Genomic DNA, 15,596 nt, shown 5'->3' with positions numbered 1-15,596 from the left:
GGAAAAGCATAAGACAGGCAGACAGCGTAATCATATTATGGCAAACCATGACCTTCTGTTACCAGTCTATGTCGGGTATGAAATTGTTAACTGAGCAACGGTTATGTGAACCACGCTACAACAGCGATGAGGTTTCTAGCAATCCTCTTGCATATAAGTAAACAAGAACCTGTGAACTCGTGCAGGTAATTGGAGGTGTGATTGCAATTGACAAGGGAATATTAAGCTTAGCACGATGTGCCACCACCAAGAGTGTAAAACTGAAATATGATTTTTGATATTGAGCATGTTCAATGAATTTTAGTTAATTGGGAATTCACTAATATTAGAATGTATGAAATAACTGTTTCAAAGTATTTCGTTTATCAAAAGAACTGTTTGTATTTCATTAAAAATAAAATTGATTTATATAAAACTGTAGAATACAGTTAAGGTATAGGGCAGTGGTTCTCAAACTCAAAATTTTTTTCAATTCCATTTCTGTATATCACTAACCTTTGTCCATTTCATGGCCCTCCATTCACCATCTCGAAATATTAAAATTTTCCTGTTATTTACATTGTCATCAGCTCGATGCCTTTTCTGAAATAAAGGATTTATGAATATCAGGAATAAGCTCAATGGAGTGGCCTAATGGTTAAAGCAGGGGTAGGCAAGGTTTTCGGACCAGGGCCAAAAAATTTTGCCCACCTAGACTGACGGGCCAATAATATAAGTGTGATGCAAAAAAGGACATTTTATGAACAATATTTACAATGGTAAAAAAACAAAAGTGGAAAACGATGAAATTTAATCGCAATCTCAACAAATTCTTTGGGCTTTTTTTTTTTTTAGTTTGGTTGAGGAAGCATCATTGGCATTTCAGTTTAGAATCTTGGGTTCGAATCCCGTGCTCACACCTCACCAGGAAAGAGCAGGCTGATTGTGCAATACCTTGTTTATAGAGAAAAATATGCCATGTAAGAAAAGAGCGTTAATTAAATGTCACTGAATTTTCTCATGGTATTAAAATAGGTGATAATGATGAAACAGCTTTTATTAAATGGCTACCACCACCGCTCGCAGATTCAGTGTGAGTTACCGGTAACTGATTTATGGAGCTGATAACTTTATAACTATCATGTTCGATCACGTCATAATGATATAATATTTCCTTTTCTAATTCATTTTTATCTTATTTCAGGAAATTGCTGTCACACCTCTGTCTTGTCACATCCTGAGGTAGAGCCCATATGCCAACAAGGTATTGTTATTTGCAATATATATTATAGCAATCAAATAACAAAGAGATCAATAAAGATATCACAATAGATCAGTAGGCCTATTAAAGCATTATACCATGCAAAAGCAATATCAGGAAAATACAGAGAAAATTTTGAATACAAAATCGTTAGTATGAATCAATGGCTATGTTACAATAGATTCTATTATCTTCACAAATACCACATTAGAGATGTGGAAATCATATGGGAATAACGGATAGATAATAATGGATTCTTGCAAATAATCTCCTATTCATAATCATTATAGAAGAATATTATCGAATATTGAATTTGAAATATATTATTAATAAGGTTATGCTACGCAAAAAATCTACAAAAATACACATAATAATTTTTCAGATGAGGAAATTGGCCCAAAGCGAGGTCACGCACACTCCCTCAGAAATGAAGGAGATTGATCTCTGAGTGAAAATACCACTAAAAAGCCGAGAACCGAGAGCTACTGAGACTATAACAAATTATAGCGTGGAACTGTGCGTTAGACTTGATGCATTAAATATTTCATTCCCAACAAATGTATACTTACATAATCTTCAACAATTTCTTTGATAGCAGCAACAAGTAAAATAAATGTGAGAGGAACGATTGTGGTGAATCGTCCTGTAGGTGAAACATCGGGAATTTGCTGTAAAAGATTAATTAGGTTCAAATAGGTCCAATCTCTAAAGCCTGAAATTTGAAATTGATTTCAATCAATCACTATAAGAAGTGTTCTCAACTGGCATAGTATGCTATTAAAAATAATCAATCAGTTCATATTCATTGACTCGAAGAAATCACGAATCTGTATTTACATTGCCATTGTGGGCATTGCAAACTAGTGATTAATATCGTAACTGGTAATAGTTAAAAATTGCAAAACAAGTTGAATGACAATTGTCAACCATAGAAAAGGTTGAATGATGTATGCCAAGGGTGAGAATACTTTAATGATCCTTTAAATGAGTTTCAACACTACTGGCCGCCTGCTCTTCTATAAAAATCTAGTTTAGCTTTATATACATTTCCATCTGTTATTTTATGCGCTACATTTAATGATGAAAAAAGCTGAATGAATGAAAAAATTAATAAATCGCAGTCAAAGGATTAAGCAAATCATAGGCCTAGTCAATTTACTTTAAATGAACTCAGTCATTGGAAATGGAACTTGATAAAGTTTTTTGCATGTGGCGACCACACACCAGTGAATCGCTTTGTAGTCCCCAAACTGAGCTCAGGGCCCAGTTTTGAAAACGACAGTCTATGAACACTTAACTATATGTTGGAATGAGTTTTCCCAAATAGCTTTTTCAGAAAGTATTAAAATATTTTTTCATTTTTTCCAATTAGAAATTATTACTTGCATCTAGTTATACTAAAATAAATTACATTCAATAAGTTATTGCATAATTTACCTGTAGAATAACGATAATCAAGAAAAAAATATTTGCAGCTCTCCTAAATTGTTCAAATAAGAAACGTGGTAGAAAAGTCAAAAAATTGTATTTTCCAGTACTGAAAAAATAAAGAAAAAGATATGAATATAAGCAATATATTGGTACTAAGTTTAGTATGATATAAAAATAGTTGTATGAATAGAATAGAAAACTTCATTTCATTACACATGGATTAGATATATGAACAAAAACCATTTTGCAAAAATTGATATGTTAATGTTGGATTTATAGAACTTTTTTGTGTATCACTGCTCTAATTTATTTATGATTAATTTAATTAACATTAATTTAATAAAACAAAAATGAAAAAATAATTATATTTTACGTTATTACATTATCACTAAAATTAGACGGTGACCGTATATTTGAACCCCCGTACATTTGAACCTATGTGTATATCCGAGGATTCAATCTATATGTAGGTGCTAAAACCCATGGGTTAGGGTTAGTATGAGTTCAAATATCCGTAAAACAAAAAATAATGCCATAAGTGCAATGGTATGAAGGTGCAATCGTCGTGGGTTCAAATGTACGTGGGTTCAAATGTAATGGAACCAAATTAGACAGCTATGATAATAATATTTAACCTGATTTTATTGCCACAAAACTTTTTCTCTTGAAAATCACTTCTCACATATAAAACTCTTCTTTCTGCCATGTGGCTTGAATCAGTAGAAGAGTCTTCCGCCTCACCATAACCTAAAAAACAAAATCGATTGACAATTTTTACATTTTACAGCAATACGAAACTAAAAAATAGTATCAGACTAAAACTCATATCTTCATAGGCTAATATACAAAATCTTGTAAGATGGCAAATTGGTACTCCCATAGTATGTGTACCAGGTTAGGGTTAGGCCATAAATTTATTCCGATTTTTCTTATTTTAGTTCTATTACGATTACGAGTTCGGGAAATGTTTGTGGTAACCAAGTGAATATACCCCCTGCCCATAGACTTTCCTTCACACAACTTGATCAGTTCCCTCCATATTGGTACACATACTTCTGAAGCGCCGATAATTTTGACTAATTTTCAAATTAGGTTTTCATACTTTCAAAGTCGTATTCAGTTAATTTTATACTGGACTGGAAAATATAATTTTGCTAATGCATTGACAGCTCCTAAATTAGAGCTGAATCAATCAACTTTTTATTGAGAATCTAATGGGATTTGTCCTGTGGTCAATTAACATTTTTTTTGTGAAATCCCATGGGATAATAGTGAAGAATGACATGACAGGAATTCAGATTTAGCTATGCATTAGAATGAGAGTATCGCTAGGAATAAACTACTTTAGAATACACATTTGAAAATGAAATTATGTTAATTATGGTAATTAAAATATTTCAGGTATCCTAAAGTCCTATTTAAGTTCCATTAAACGCAAATTATAGTTTGAGTCTCTCAAATATAATACGAAAACATCGGAAATCATTTTAAATATATTGAACAAAAACGCATGATATATTTTGATGATGCATGACGCATGATGATTTTTGGACAATCATAAAATACTTTCTTTCATTCTCTTTAGTGCAGTTTTTTTGCTTATCGAACAAATTGTTTATATTCTCTTAAACAAGCATGAAGAGATCCGGCCATGTCTAGAATGTTCAGGTATTTTTTTGAACCTCATTGTCTGTTGAATGCATATTAACCATATATAGCCTAGTATATCAATGGATAGGATATCTTACATTGTACAATAGTACTGTTTTTTTTCTTCACAATATTACTTTTATTAGCTCTATAAATGATTTTGCGTTCGAGAATAACAATAGCTGTAACCTTAACCTCTAGTCTCACACCATTATAGAATTTGACTTTATTAGCCAATTTGGAATTCTTTATCCTGTTATATTCAGGACGTCTGTATTTAAACTAGTACAACTTTGAAGAATACAATAGAACAATACAAAATACTTGCCATCTTTTGCATTCATATCCTCCATTCTGAAACTAGTTCCGCTCAAAACAGAGGAAGCATTCTTATCCTTCCCCATATTGATCTTACAGAACCTGACTGTTTGTTGACGCTTTTATCTTATCATACATATCCCACAATATAACAATTCCTGCTGAACATATATATATATACATAATGAAAAACACAACTGTCAAACTGCTTTGTAAAACGACTGGAGATAAATTAGGACCTGATCCCCCTAACACTAGCAGCTCGCGATGAATAATTTAATAATCTCTCTAAGCACACACACTACAGTAATCGATTACAGAGAAATCATTCTAAATAAGAAATCAATTTTAAATGATTTCACAGTTATATCCATAAAAAAGATTGTACTACTGAACTCTACCAACAAATCAACTTAGACAAACTTTTCAAACAATCTTCCTCATATATAACCTTGAGGCATTATGTGGTTTGTGCACGGTTATGGTGATATAAAAACGAGATAGCAAATAATATTTCAATACTGAAATGCCTACCTTGCTAAATCTAAAATCCTGTTTATGTGTGCTACAACAGTACTCACAGTAAAAAACATCAATACTAAGCAATATCTCTCTAATCAACTTGTCTAAATAATATGCTAACATGTCTTAAAGAAAAAGGTTAATGTAAACAAACATGCAAGTACTAACAGCTTTGAAAATGTAGTAGTGGGCGAGTCTTAGCCAAAAACTTAGTTTAAGCGATACACCCTAATATAAAAGAGAAATGCATTTGATATTATAAAAAAAATTAAAAAATAGTTTGTAGTACAATTTATGCTTGTAGAAATATATAATTATTTCATTTGGCAAAATCTAACATTTTAATAAAATTTTGAGGAAAACTGAAACTGAAATTTTGTTAGTAATATTCTCAAATTACACAAAACCAAGATAGTAAATGAAGTTTAATTTGCTATTTTGCTTTATAAAATATCAGTAATATTATTGAAAGGTAAAAAATGCCAAGGTATAATATTTTTTCCTTCTGTAAATTGGATTATTTTTTTCCGAGGAATCCAATGTTGACGTTTTAAATCGCGCTCCCTTTTTAAGTTTATTGCGTAGTTGATTTGAGGCGATATGGAAGCCCAGATTGTCTCGTAAAAGAGGGGATTGCACTCACTGTTATAATTCATGTCTGTTAACTATTCTGAGAATCGGAGAACTGTGTCGTACTGTATTGTAGAACTTTTTACAATATCACAATAAAACTCCTATTGAATGCAAAACTTTAATATGAAAAATCATGAATTTGAATACAGGTAGTATTTTGATACAACCATATAAGACATCAATCTGAATTGCCTAATATCAGTTCCACAAGGAAGTAAAAATGCAAGTCGATAGAAAAATGATATTATGGGTATTGAAAATAGTTCGACTGTCAATACAGATATATTTAGAATCGATTGTACAGAAATTCCGATTGACAGTGTAAAACACTAAACCAGTGTTTCTCAAGTAAGTAGACCTAAGGATCATAAAATAGGCCTAGAGTTTTTATTGAGCAGGAGGTCCCGAGAAAATATATGGTTGAAATTAATCCAAAGTTTATAAGTTCAACCTGACAATCTAATGATAGACACAAGGATAAGTTTTGTTATTAACACTTTTACTGTATTGTTTATAATATTGAAAACAATTTTATAACACTCAAAATTTGGTGGTTTAAGATTCCCTTTGATGCTGCAAATGGGCTACATAAGAATAAAGTTCAAGAACCACATCACTAAACAAACTAAGCAACTGTGTTTACATGTTCAAAAAGCACTTTGAGTACTGATACAAAAACAATCTCACCTGTAAGTCTATTCCAAGTTTTTCCAATAAAATTCATCATGTAGCGTTATATCCATAAGAAAATAAGCTCGTGTAATATTGTATAGCATGAGTCCAGATGACAACGTATAGCTCTAAACCACACTGTCAGAATCAATACAGAATTGTCATGTATTCTAATTCACAATGGAATTAGTATGCCATGAAACATTCAAAATATCAATAATTCATAAATACTGTAACATCACAGAAAGGCAAATAAAAATGTATTTTTATTATAGGCTAGGCCTATAGAATAACACAGTTAAAGGCATGAAATCAGTGGTAACTCATATCTATCTATACTGGACTCACTAGGTTGTACAAAAATAAGTGCAGCGCGACATAACAGAATCAACACTCTTTGTTTTGCATGAGATTATTATGACCAAACATATAATAAATTCTCAATTTCGACAAGATACAGAGATAGTATCACAAATCTATCGACCAGATGTTAACCTTTTTTCTCAATGTTGGACATTTTTATCAAGCCTTACATAATGAAAAAAGACTTTCTATGATAAAATCCTCTAAACCAGATCATGCCATCTACAATTACCACTTCTGCACTTGGAGATAAAGGTCATATTGAATTATTTATCAGCCAATTGTGACACCAATTGCATTCAAAAGCCAATGGGTGAGACAACGACATAATAACAAAACATTCATTGGATTAAAACAGGATGTACTATGTACTAGCCAAACAGTTATTCATTTCAGATCTGTGCATGCATGGACTTGATAGCATAAGAAGTCATAATAAATGAGTGGACAGAGCATGTAAACCACTACCACAAACAGTTCAGCAATCCTCTTGCACATAAATCCTAAAACGTCACTGTTGCATTCCTCAGAGAAAAATAATCCGATGTACAGAAAAATAACTATAACGAAGCATTCGAGAATTTTCAATCAAACACAATTAGTTAAAACAATTTTGATCACATTACAACAGATATACGTTGCGATTGATTTATCTTATCATCGTAAAAACATCGGACAATCTTACATATTTACTGTTGCACAAAGAGTCCTCAATTGTAAGACAAACAGAAAGGTCTCAAAATTACTACAACAGTAAAAGACTTGCTGATACGGGTACTACGGCTGTGTGGGAAGAGTGCTTGTATACTGCTATAAAAGCATTTTTATGCAGAACTCAGAAGTAGTTCACTCAGTCACTCCCTCCTCTCTAAACAAGACCCAATACAAGCATCTACTGATATGATATATGTAAGACCTACTAGTATTCAGAAAAACGAATCTTTCCAAGTTGACATTAGCCACCCAATTTATTACACCCTGGGTGAGATGGGACCATGGGATTTGCACCAGAGATGTGTCATTGTTCTCCAATTTCAAGATGTCCCGACATTTTGTTCAATGAAATACTCAATTTCTAATTGAAATGAAGGCGTTTGGCATCACAGCAGATGCAGCATGATCGTCTCACTAATAATTTAAATCAATCGTGACTTGCGCTGGCCGTCACATCACTGAAATTGCAGTTTTCTTCTAAAAACTCGCGAATACTTTGGTGAAAAATTTTTCTTTCAGTGAATCGAATTATTTTTCCTGAGAAATGCAATGGTTCCCTTTTTAGATTGAGCTTTCTTTTGGTTTATCGGGCAGTGCACGTTTGCCGATTCGTACCGATAAGGAGGCAGAATGTCTCGTAAAGGAGGGATTTGCATCAACTGTTATAATTGATACCGGTATCTTCTAATGTCAGAATGTTTCCTTGGAACAAGAGAACTGTGCCATAATGCTGTAATGTAAGTGAAGTGACACATTATGCCTGACCAAACTTGTAATGTTAAACGCTAAAACATATGAAATTTCTGGAATTTGAAAATAAGTGCAAATTCTGAGCAACTGAACAAACAGAAAACATACCGGTAGTCTATCATACAGTCATACGGCATGGTACGGTACTACTGTACTACTTCACGGTTGCATAAACTCACAGTTTCCAAGTATCCTGTGTCCAAATTATTGGTGACTAGCTATTGCAGTACCGGTTATTGTGCGAGGTCGTGGCGTACGGTACGGTACCGGTACAGTAGGCCTAGGTGCCGGTACGCCACTGTACCGGTACCGTACGGTAGTGCATCAACTCTCTAACATCAAAAACAGATAAACCACCAGTACCACCGTAATTGGTATTATCTTTTCTAGACCTCGTCGAGATTACGTGGTTGGCAATTTGATTAAAACGCCTAGTCGGCCTTCCTCTCCCCCGCCATAAATAATAAATTCCTATCCCTCCCCAGGCCCAATGAGCCTAAGTTATGCTTTGGCGCTGCTTGTCAAGGAGGAGCGGCAGAAGATTTCGAACATTTTTGCTAGCGCCCTCTTCTGTCCGCCCAATACTAATTATTTAACACGACATGGAACTACCGATATGGATCGTTTTGTTAGTGAACACAAAAATGCACATATGAAAAAAAGTGCACATATGGATCGTTTCGATATTATGTTGTTGATCACCTTATTAGTATTACCATTCTTCTTTCTCTGATTGGACACGAATATCAATAAGATATTATTGGTTAAAATATATGCTATAGAGGTGAAAGTTTCCCATGTAATGTTACTCTTGTAGTAGTATATATTTACACTTGTGCTTGTACTCAGGACATAAAAAAAATTGAATTTGAGACTCAATGAACAAGCAATGCAAATAGGAATAAAGTTTTTTGAATAAATATCTACTTAAATGCATGTTTGGCTTAATGTGGGAAATGGGACAAACTTATGCAAATATTTAGGGCACTTATATACACTTACAAAAAGTAATAAAATAGAAGTTAAAATGCTGATGACTATAAGCTACATAATGACTTGTTTATTATAGAACACTAGCAATAAAATCTCTATTCGGTTCAATTAGGACCATCTGATTTCTCTGTATTGGATTAATATAAATGCAAGTTTGGTTTGGCATGTAAAATAGGTTGTAGCATTTTATATAAACATATACAATGTTCAGGACATTCATAAACACTAAAAAATGCACCAGGGAATGCTCATTGCTGGGACCACTTGCTTTGAAATGTTCAGTGCTTATGCGTCTCTCTAAAAGGCTTTCACTTTTATTTATCTCCTAAATATTTTTCCGGCTCTATGAATTATTTTTCTGTGTATTTGTGTGCGATGACGCGATCAAAATTAAAAATTGCGCATCTTGTGGCGGTTCCACTTTCGCGTAAGTTGATATCTCATATCGGGAAGGGAAGTCTACCATGAACACTGAACTGGAAATAGAAACATCTCTATGATGTGACAGATTGCATAGGATAGGATTTATGTATTTATACCGAGAGAGAGGGAAGCCGAATAAGACGGCCTAATCATATGGCTTACCACGCCCTCTCTCACCCGGTCCATGTCGGGAATGGCATTAGATAGCCAGTTATTTGTTTCAGATGCATGGTCTTGATGACGGAGGAAGCCGTAATCAACCAGCGGTTACGTGAAAAAAAAATCTCTTTTCTCTTAAATTACCTGATCTATTGCTTTCAGGGATTAAACATAGTTGTTGTCTGTAGATGGCTATTATTTTCACTTATTAACTACTACTTTTAATGGACCTCCAGAAGTATGTGCACCAAGATGGCGCACAACCCGAACATTGTAGTTGTGACGACTCTTGTTTTATCTGTTAAATGCTGTCATGTGATATTATTGCCTAATTTGGTATTTTGGTATTGAGCACACTGGGTGGCGCTGTGACACTGTGGGTTCTGTTCCAATGGTTCTTCTGGGTGTGCCTGTTAGCGTGTGCTGTGGTTGGCAGAGTGCAGTTTTCTGAGTGTGGTTGGTTTTCGATTGGATTCTGGTCATGAGTGTCTGTGGGAATGCCTCTGGTCTCCGGTGGGTTATCAGGGATGTTTGTTTGTGGTTTTGTGACTGCGGGATGGGGATTTGTTGGATGTTTTTATGCTAGACAGTAGGCTGATAATATTATTTCAGTACAATGCCATTGCAGTTATTTTAGCGTTGTATTCTTGGTTGTTGTCAGGGAATTAGCTATCATCAGTACTGTTTAAAGTGTTTTTATTGTGTATATTCTGTTTCTTGCATTGTGCTGCCTGGTACTTGTCGCTTTATTGAATGCTTGTCGTTTTGTTTGGAGTATTTGGTTGTGTTGAGATTGTTAATTAATAAATAAAATAGTATAAATTGAAGTGAATATTGGGAGGAAAATAGACGTCAGGTCATATTGGAAGATATTCTGAACTTGGATAATTATTACTTAGACTGCCTGTACGCTACGTAGATGTAACAGGTTAGGGTTCACGTTGTGCGCCATCTTGGTGCACATACTTCGGGAGCGCCCTATTAATCCTATGAGATGTGATATTTCATACAAAATGTTGCTGTAATATTTTTTATTCATGCGGATGTGATTTTTTGGGAAATTGTGAGTAAAATATTTCGCTTTTGCTTTCGTGTCCAAACATTTGAGCATAGCTCTCTTGTCTTAATTGTGCAGCAAAAGCAGTAAATAATATAAGAATCATGACGTGCAGAATGGTTATTCTGCCTACAATGTGGATGGAGTCAAGTGGTAGTCTATTGTGTTGCCAGAAGTTGAAAATGAAACATTTTCGCATATTGGAACAGAACACGAACAAGGCGTGTGAATAGAAATATCACTGATCTTACTTTGTAGAAGGCAGAGTTTGAAATAAGTGCGAGCTGCGTCTTAATTCTTCACACACACAAACACCCATACAGAATAGATTTTTAAGTGTTGCAAAAGTGCTGTCATGTAGAATTACAAATACACTGTGTAGTACAATTCAAACAACATTGATGCACACACATATAAAAATAGACTCCGATGCTTTAATTTGGAACTCTGACTTCCTGGTAGCCAATAGGCATATACACTCTAGTAGAGGAGGGAGCCAATGACGGCCAGCGAACCGAATCATCGAAATGTTTCATTCTCTTTCAGGCCGGATCTGCGAAGACTGATCGTTGATTGAGTTGTATGAATCACGTGACTAAAAAAATCCAAAAGTGTCAAAGAATTTGCAAGAAATATGTTTGCGGTGTTTGCATTAACCTATATACATATGCGAACAAACTTTCTCGGATATGAGGATTAACAAAATCAACTTCTAACGGATTCAAACCTACAAGCTGCCTTAAGAATTGGCGCAAGCAGCCTCGAGCCTGATTTAAACAAGCATCCGGGCGCACGCAGTTGATTACATCAGTCCCATTAATCATTATGTCACTTGTTACACCAGCTATTGTAGCCTACATTAGCTGTTACGCTAGTTATTTGTGAATAAACTTTTTTATTATTATTCATAGTTTCATATTAAGTTTTGGGCCCCCGTCCCAGTAACCAAGACTGTTATATGTAACTCACAGACTCGTGAAAGTAATTGCCCAAAAATTATTTGACATCCGGGATCAAGTTATTTGGAGTTGAAATAGAAGATATACAAACACCAATATCAAAGTACTGTAGTTAACACAAATATCGTAATATGAATCTTAAACACGCTGGGTCGATCACTATACAAATCATATGATATTCGGTCTGATATTAATATTATAAATAATAGAAGAATCCTAGAGTTGCTTCCGAAATGCTTTTTGCGTTACGTGTTAAGCAAATGCTCCTATGTCATCCACCTCACGAATCTTTTTCCTGTCAATATGATCTGAAAAATAGTATTACAAATTACAATAACTTTATACTTTTTGTTAGAATGGAGATACACAGACCTGCAATGTATATATATTGTGTCTAATTATTAAAGAATGGAACACAGTAAGAAGAGTGGACTTGTTATTGTTACTGCACTGCTTTATCTACAAATTCTGGCAACATTCCCATATTGACTTAGTTGCGAACATTCAATGTTCGAGATTTCAATGAAACATCATACCTCAAAATGATTCCAAGAAATCTGAATTCAGAATTTTTTTGAATATGAATGCAATTGAGTGACATGAGGCCATTTCATTGTTCTTTTTAGGATTGCATAACATAAATTTATATTTTTTCTTCGTTAAGAGATGACTTGTTTGTAAACAACAGAGTCCCTGGTGGGTAAGCGAAACTAGTTCATCCAGCAAATTTTTTCCTAGTTAGTCATCGGTGTCATCAGCGAACATGAATGATTCTAGAGAGGCTAAACAAACAGTTTGGCAGGTCAACGATGAAAATTAAAACATAAAAAGTCCGATGCAGAGATCACTCACATACTTGAAGTCAAGTTTTTCTTAGCGTGAAGTCGAATTTTTCTTAACCCTGTGTTGATTGTACATTTTGATCGAATCAAAAGCCATTCTTCTACTTATTTCATTAGTTTTTCTACAAAAACACATATGGAGATAAATGCGAAAAATAATCAGACACCGCGGGAGCCAGACACAGTAGGCACAGAGATGGGGCACATTTAACTTCCCACGTCATGATTCTAAAATAAAATAGCCACTTTCATATTAAATGTCATACGGGGTAATAATGACTGGTTCGTTGGTATAGTTAACTCTTCTGCTTTGAAATCTGCCTGCACGACGTTGAACTTTTCTTGAGCGACTTGTGTACAAAAGTATAAACGTATTTTGAGCAATGAAAAAGGGTTATTCTCAAAAGCTTCATTATGTTTTTTTTTATATTTCTACCGTGAATATATATTGGCATTTATGTGAATATATATACAAAAATTAAATTAAATTTTAAAATAATAAATCAACTTTAAAATATATGTGCACAGTAATTTCATGTTGGAACAACGTTTCCATAGCCAGCTTCCGCAGAACTGACAATTCCGTTGTTCCGCAAGAATTCTCTGGTCTTTATTATTCTGACGTGTGCTCGATCAGGGTGATCCACGGCATATTTGAGTCTATGACCGTATGCCGTAGACATCAGACTCGGGAATGGCTTGTTGAATTCCTGAAACGAAATTAAAACCATTTTGATGCAACTTTAAACATTTCGAAAACGAAGCTAGAATGGAATGTTCTAAGATATTCGAATTATGTGCTTTCCTAAGACATGAGATACTACCAGGCTAAAATGATTTAGGGTGTAGCCAATACGCGCCACGTTTGCCATATAATCGAATTTGTATTTGCGCCATAGCTTGTTGTTTCCAACACTTACTAAATTTGTGATTATGATGTATTATTTGTTTTCTCGTAATATCTACTTGACTTTTATCTGTCTGCGTAATTGTTTGTTCGTTCTTGATAATGTGAGGGCCTCGCATTAGGCTTCGTAAACGTATTGCTTGTTGTATTATAAACTGCATTATTACTGTCTACTGGTGATTTTGTAATACCCAAGGCACAACAATATGTGATTATAGAATTGAAAAGATATAATATGATAAACATGTTGTATTGGTTTTATAATATATTAAATATACTTTGAATTTTAAACCAGTAGGGCCTATACTACCTCATCATTTACTGTCAATCCTCTGCTTTTCGCATGCTCTCTGTCGTCTCTGTGCAGTTTGTTGTTATATGATCTTTCGGCTTTGAAAAGTCTATCATAAATGGAGTTGCCTCGTTCCTAAACGATGAAACAATCTGTCGCAAGCAGTTATCATTAGTATATCTAAAAATGTAGCCGAGAGTTACGGGAAATTGCATTTGTCAAAACTGTAATCAAAGTTCATCAGCAACTTGGCATGGTTACAGGAAAATCACAGTGCATGTGTGACTAGGCATAAGAATATGATGTGGATCCGTGTAACCAATGGAATATCTAAAATGAATAGTTTTTAATGGGCGCAGAAGTGAGGTGTTACAGATAATTACTGATTGCCCAAGAATGTGATCTGTTTCTGCAGATTGAATTTGCCCATATTTATGGAGAGCATCAGAATATAATGTTTAAATCGTCACTTGTCTTCAACTAACACGACTGCAACAATTTTATTTGCTTAAACAGAACAACGATATATAATATGTATAATTGGTGATGTGATTTTATATTGAGACCAAAGTCTAAAATTTTATAGCCGTCCACGGCTGGTAGGAATTTCCACAACAGATTTTACGGAAGAAAAACAAAAGATACTCTATTTAGTCTATTTAATTGTAAATTTGCTGCCAAGGGTCTTTATAAATGAGATCAGTAAAACGCAAAACCGGGGCAATATAATCCTAAAACTTGGCCAACCGAGAACGGGTAAAAAATTGATGTAAAGCTCTAATTTGAAGCCAATAGTACGAACTGTTAAATCTGACCAGAAATTTGTTACTCACTATTTTCTCGTTGTTGAAATAAGTCAGTTGACGTGGCTCGTGCCTGCTGGTCGGTACTGCAGAAAATGCACTTTGGGCTGAAAGAGGTAAGACCCCTTTTTGAACTACAACTTTCGTGATATCAATTTCCTCTTCCTCCATTTTGACTGGGCCCTCACTAGATTTTTATGGCTGTCCCTTCGCGGTTCCCTTCTCTGTACCTGTAACTAAGGACCGTATACCAGATGTACCTTCACGCTTCGGTGCTTAACAAAAGGTATTGCCTGTGTACAACTCTTCTTTTGTTTACATTCTACTTGTGAATTGAAGTGAGTGTGGCCGGCGTCGTTTATTCATAGAAAGTTACTTTTTATAAATCCGTATCCATCTTTGCAAGAATGTACATTACTATGCGATAGTGTATGATCATATATGTATGAATAAACTGCACATTCCATTTTATTAGTTGCCAAGGTAACTCTTGATAATATTAGCTGTTCTCGTCTAAAAGAAGAAACGATGAATGCAAATTTTATCTATCGTATTATGCAACATATTAGATTGTTTTCAATCTCGAACATTGCTGCAAAATTTTTTTTTTCCGGAATCTACAGATGATTATCCATTCGTTCACTTGGACAATTATATCTTCGCGCCGTCACATGTTCCCTGCATATTTACCAGAGTATAAATTTCTCTCTGAAATCCTATTTTCGGCGAGTGATAAAATTATTATAATTGCTATATTTCAGGGCGTCAGAAAATGCAAATCATGCTGATGCCTTTTAGTTTTCGAAAATTATGATAACCGACTGACTAACGGTGTAATTTTACAAATATTGATAACATCATATAATGG

General features: G+C 34.3%; 2 protein-coding genes across 9 annotated transcripts in view; both read right to left on the bottom strand.

Moving 5' to 3' along the window:
* The window catches only part of LOC120341670 (phospholipid-transporting ATPase IB-like), a 32,914-nt gene extending 26,200 nt beyond the window's left edge, over positions 1-6,714 (bottom strand). For 6 of the 8 annotated variants that reach the window (XM_039410230.2, XM_039410233.2, XM_039410234.2 and 3 more), the window contains exons 1-6: positions 6,482-6,714; positions 4,650-4,800; positions 3,307-3,418; positions 2,678-2,777; positions 1,810-1,908; positions 496-582 (exon numbers count right to left, since the gene is read on the bottom strand). In XM_039410230.2, the coding sequence (XP_039266164.1) occupies positions 496-582; positions 1,810-1,908; positions 2,678-2,777; positions 3,307-3,418; positions 4,650-4,725 (474 nt within the window). In that variant the 5' untranslated portion in view covers positions 4,726-4,800; positions 6,482-6,714. The remainder of the gene's footprint in view (positions 1-495; positions 583-1,809; positions 1,909-2,677; positions 2,778-3,306; positions 3,419-4,649; positions 4,801-6,481) is intronic. The other 2 variants (XM_039410231.2, XM_039410232.2) reach the window with 2 other exon arrangements.
* Positions 6,715-12,707: 5,993 nt separating this feature from the next.
* Positions 12,708-15,061, bottom strand: LOC120341146 (cilia- and flagella-associated protein 90-like). The gene is made up of 3 exons (XM_039409589.2): positions 14,759-15,061; positions 13,944-14,060; positions 12,708-13,436 (listed from the first exon to the last, which is right to left on the bottom strand). Exons 1-3 carry the CDS (start codon positions 14,897-14,899, stop codon positions 13,260-13,262), a joined length of 435 nt encoding a protein of 144 aa, XP_039265523.2. The 5' UTR covers positions 14,900-15,061; the 3' UTR covers positions 12,708-13,259.
* Positions 15,062-15,596: the final 535 nt, after the last annotated feature.

The sequence above is a fragment of the Styela clava genome, chromosome 14 (genome assembly GCF_964204865.1).
Source record: "Styela clava chromosome 14, kaStyClav1.hap1.2, whole genome shotgun sequence".
Taxonomy (NCBI): domain Eukaryota; kingdom Metazoa; phylum Chordata; class Ascidiacea; order Stolidobranchia; family Styelidae; genus Styela; species Styela clava.
Note: the sequence above shows the minus strand (reverse complement) of the source record. Positions and strands in the feature narration are given on the sequence as shown.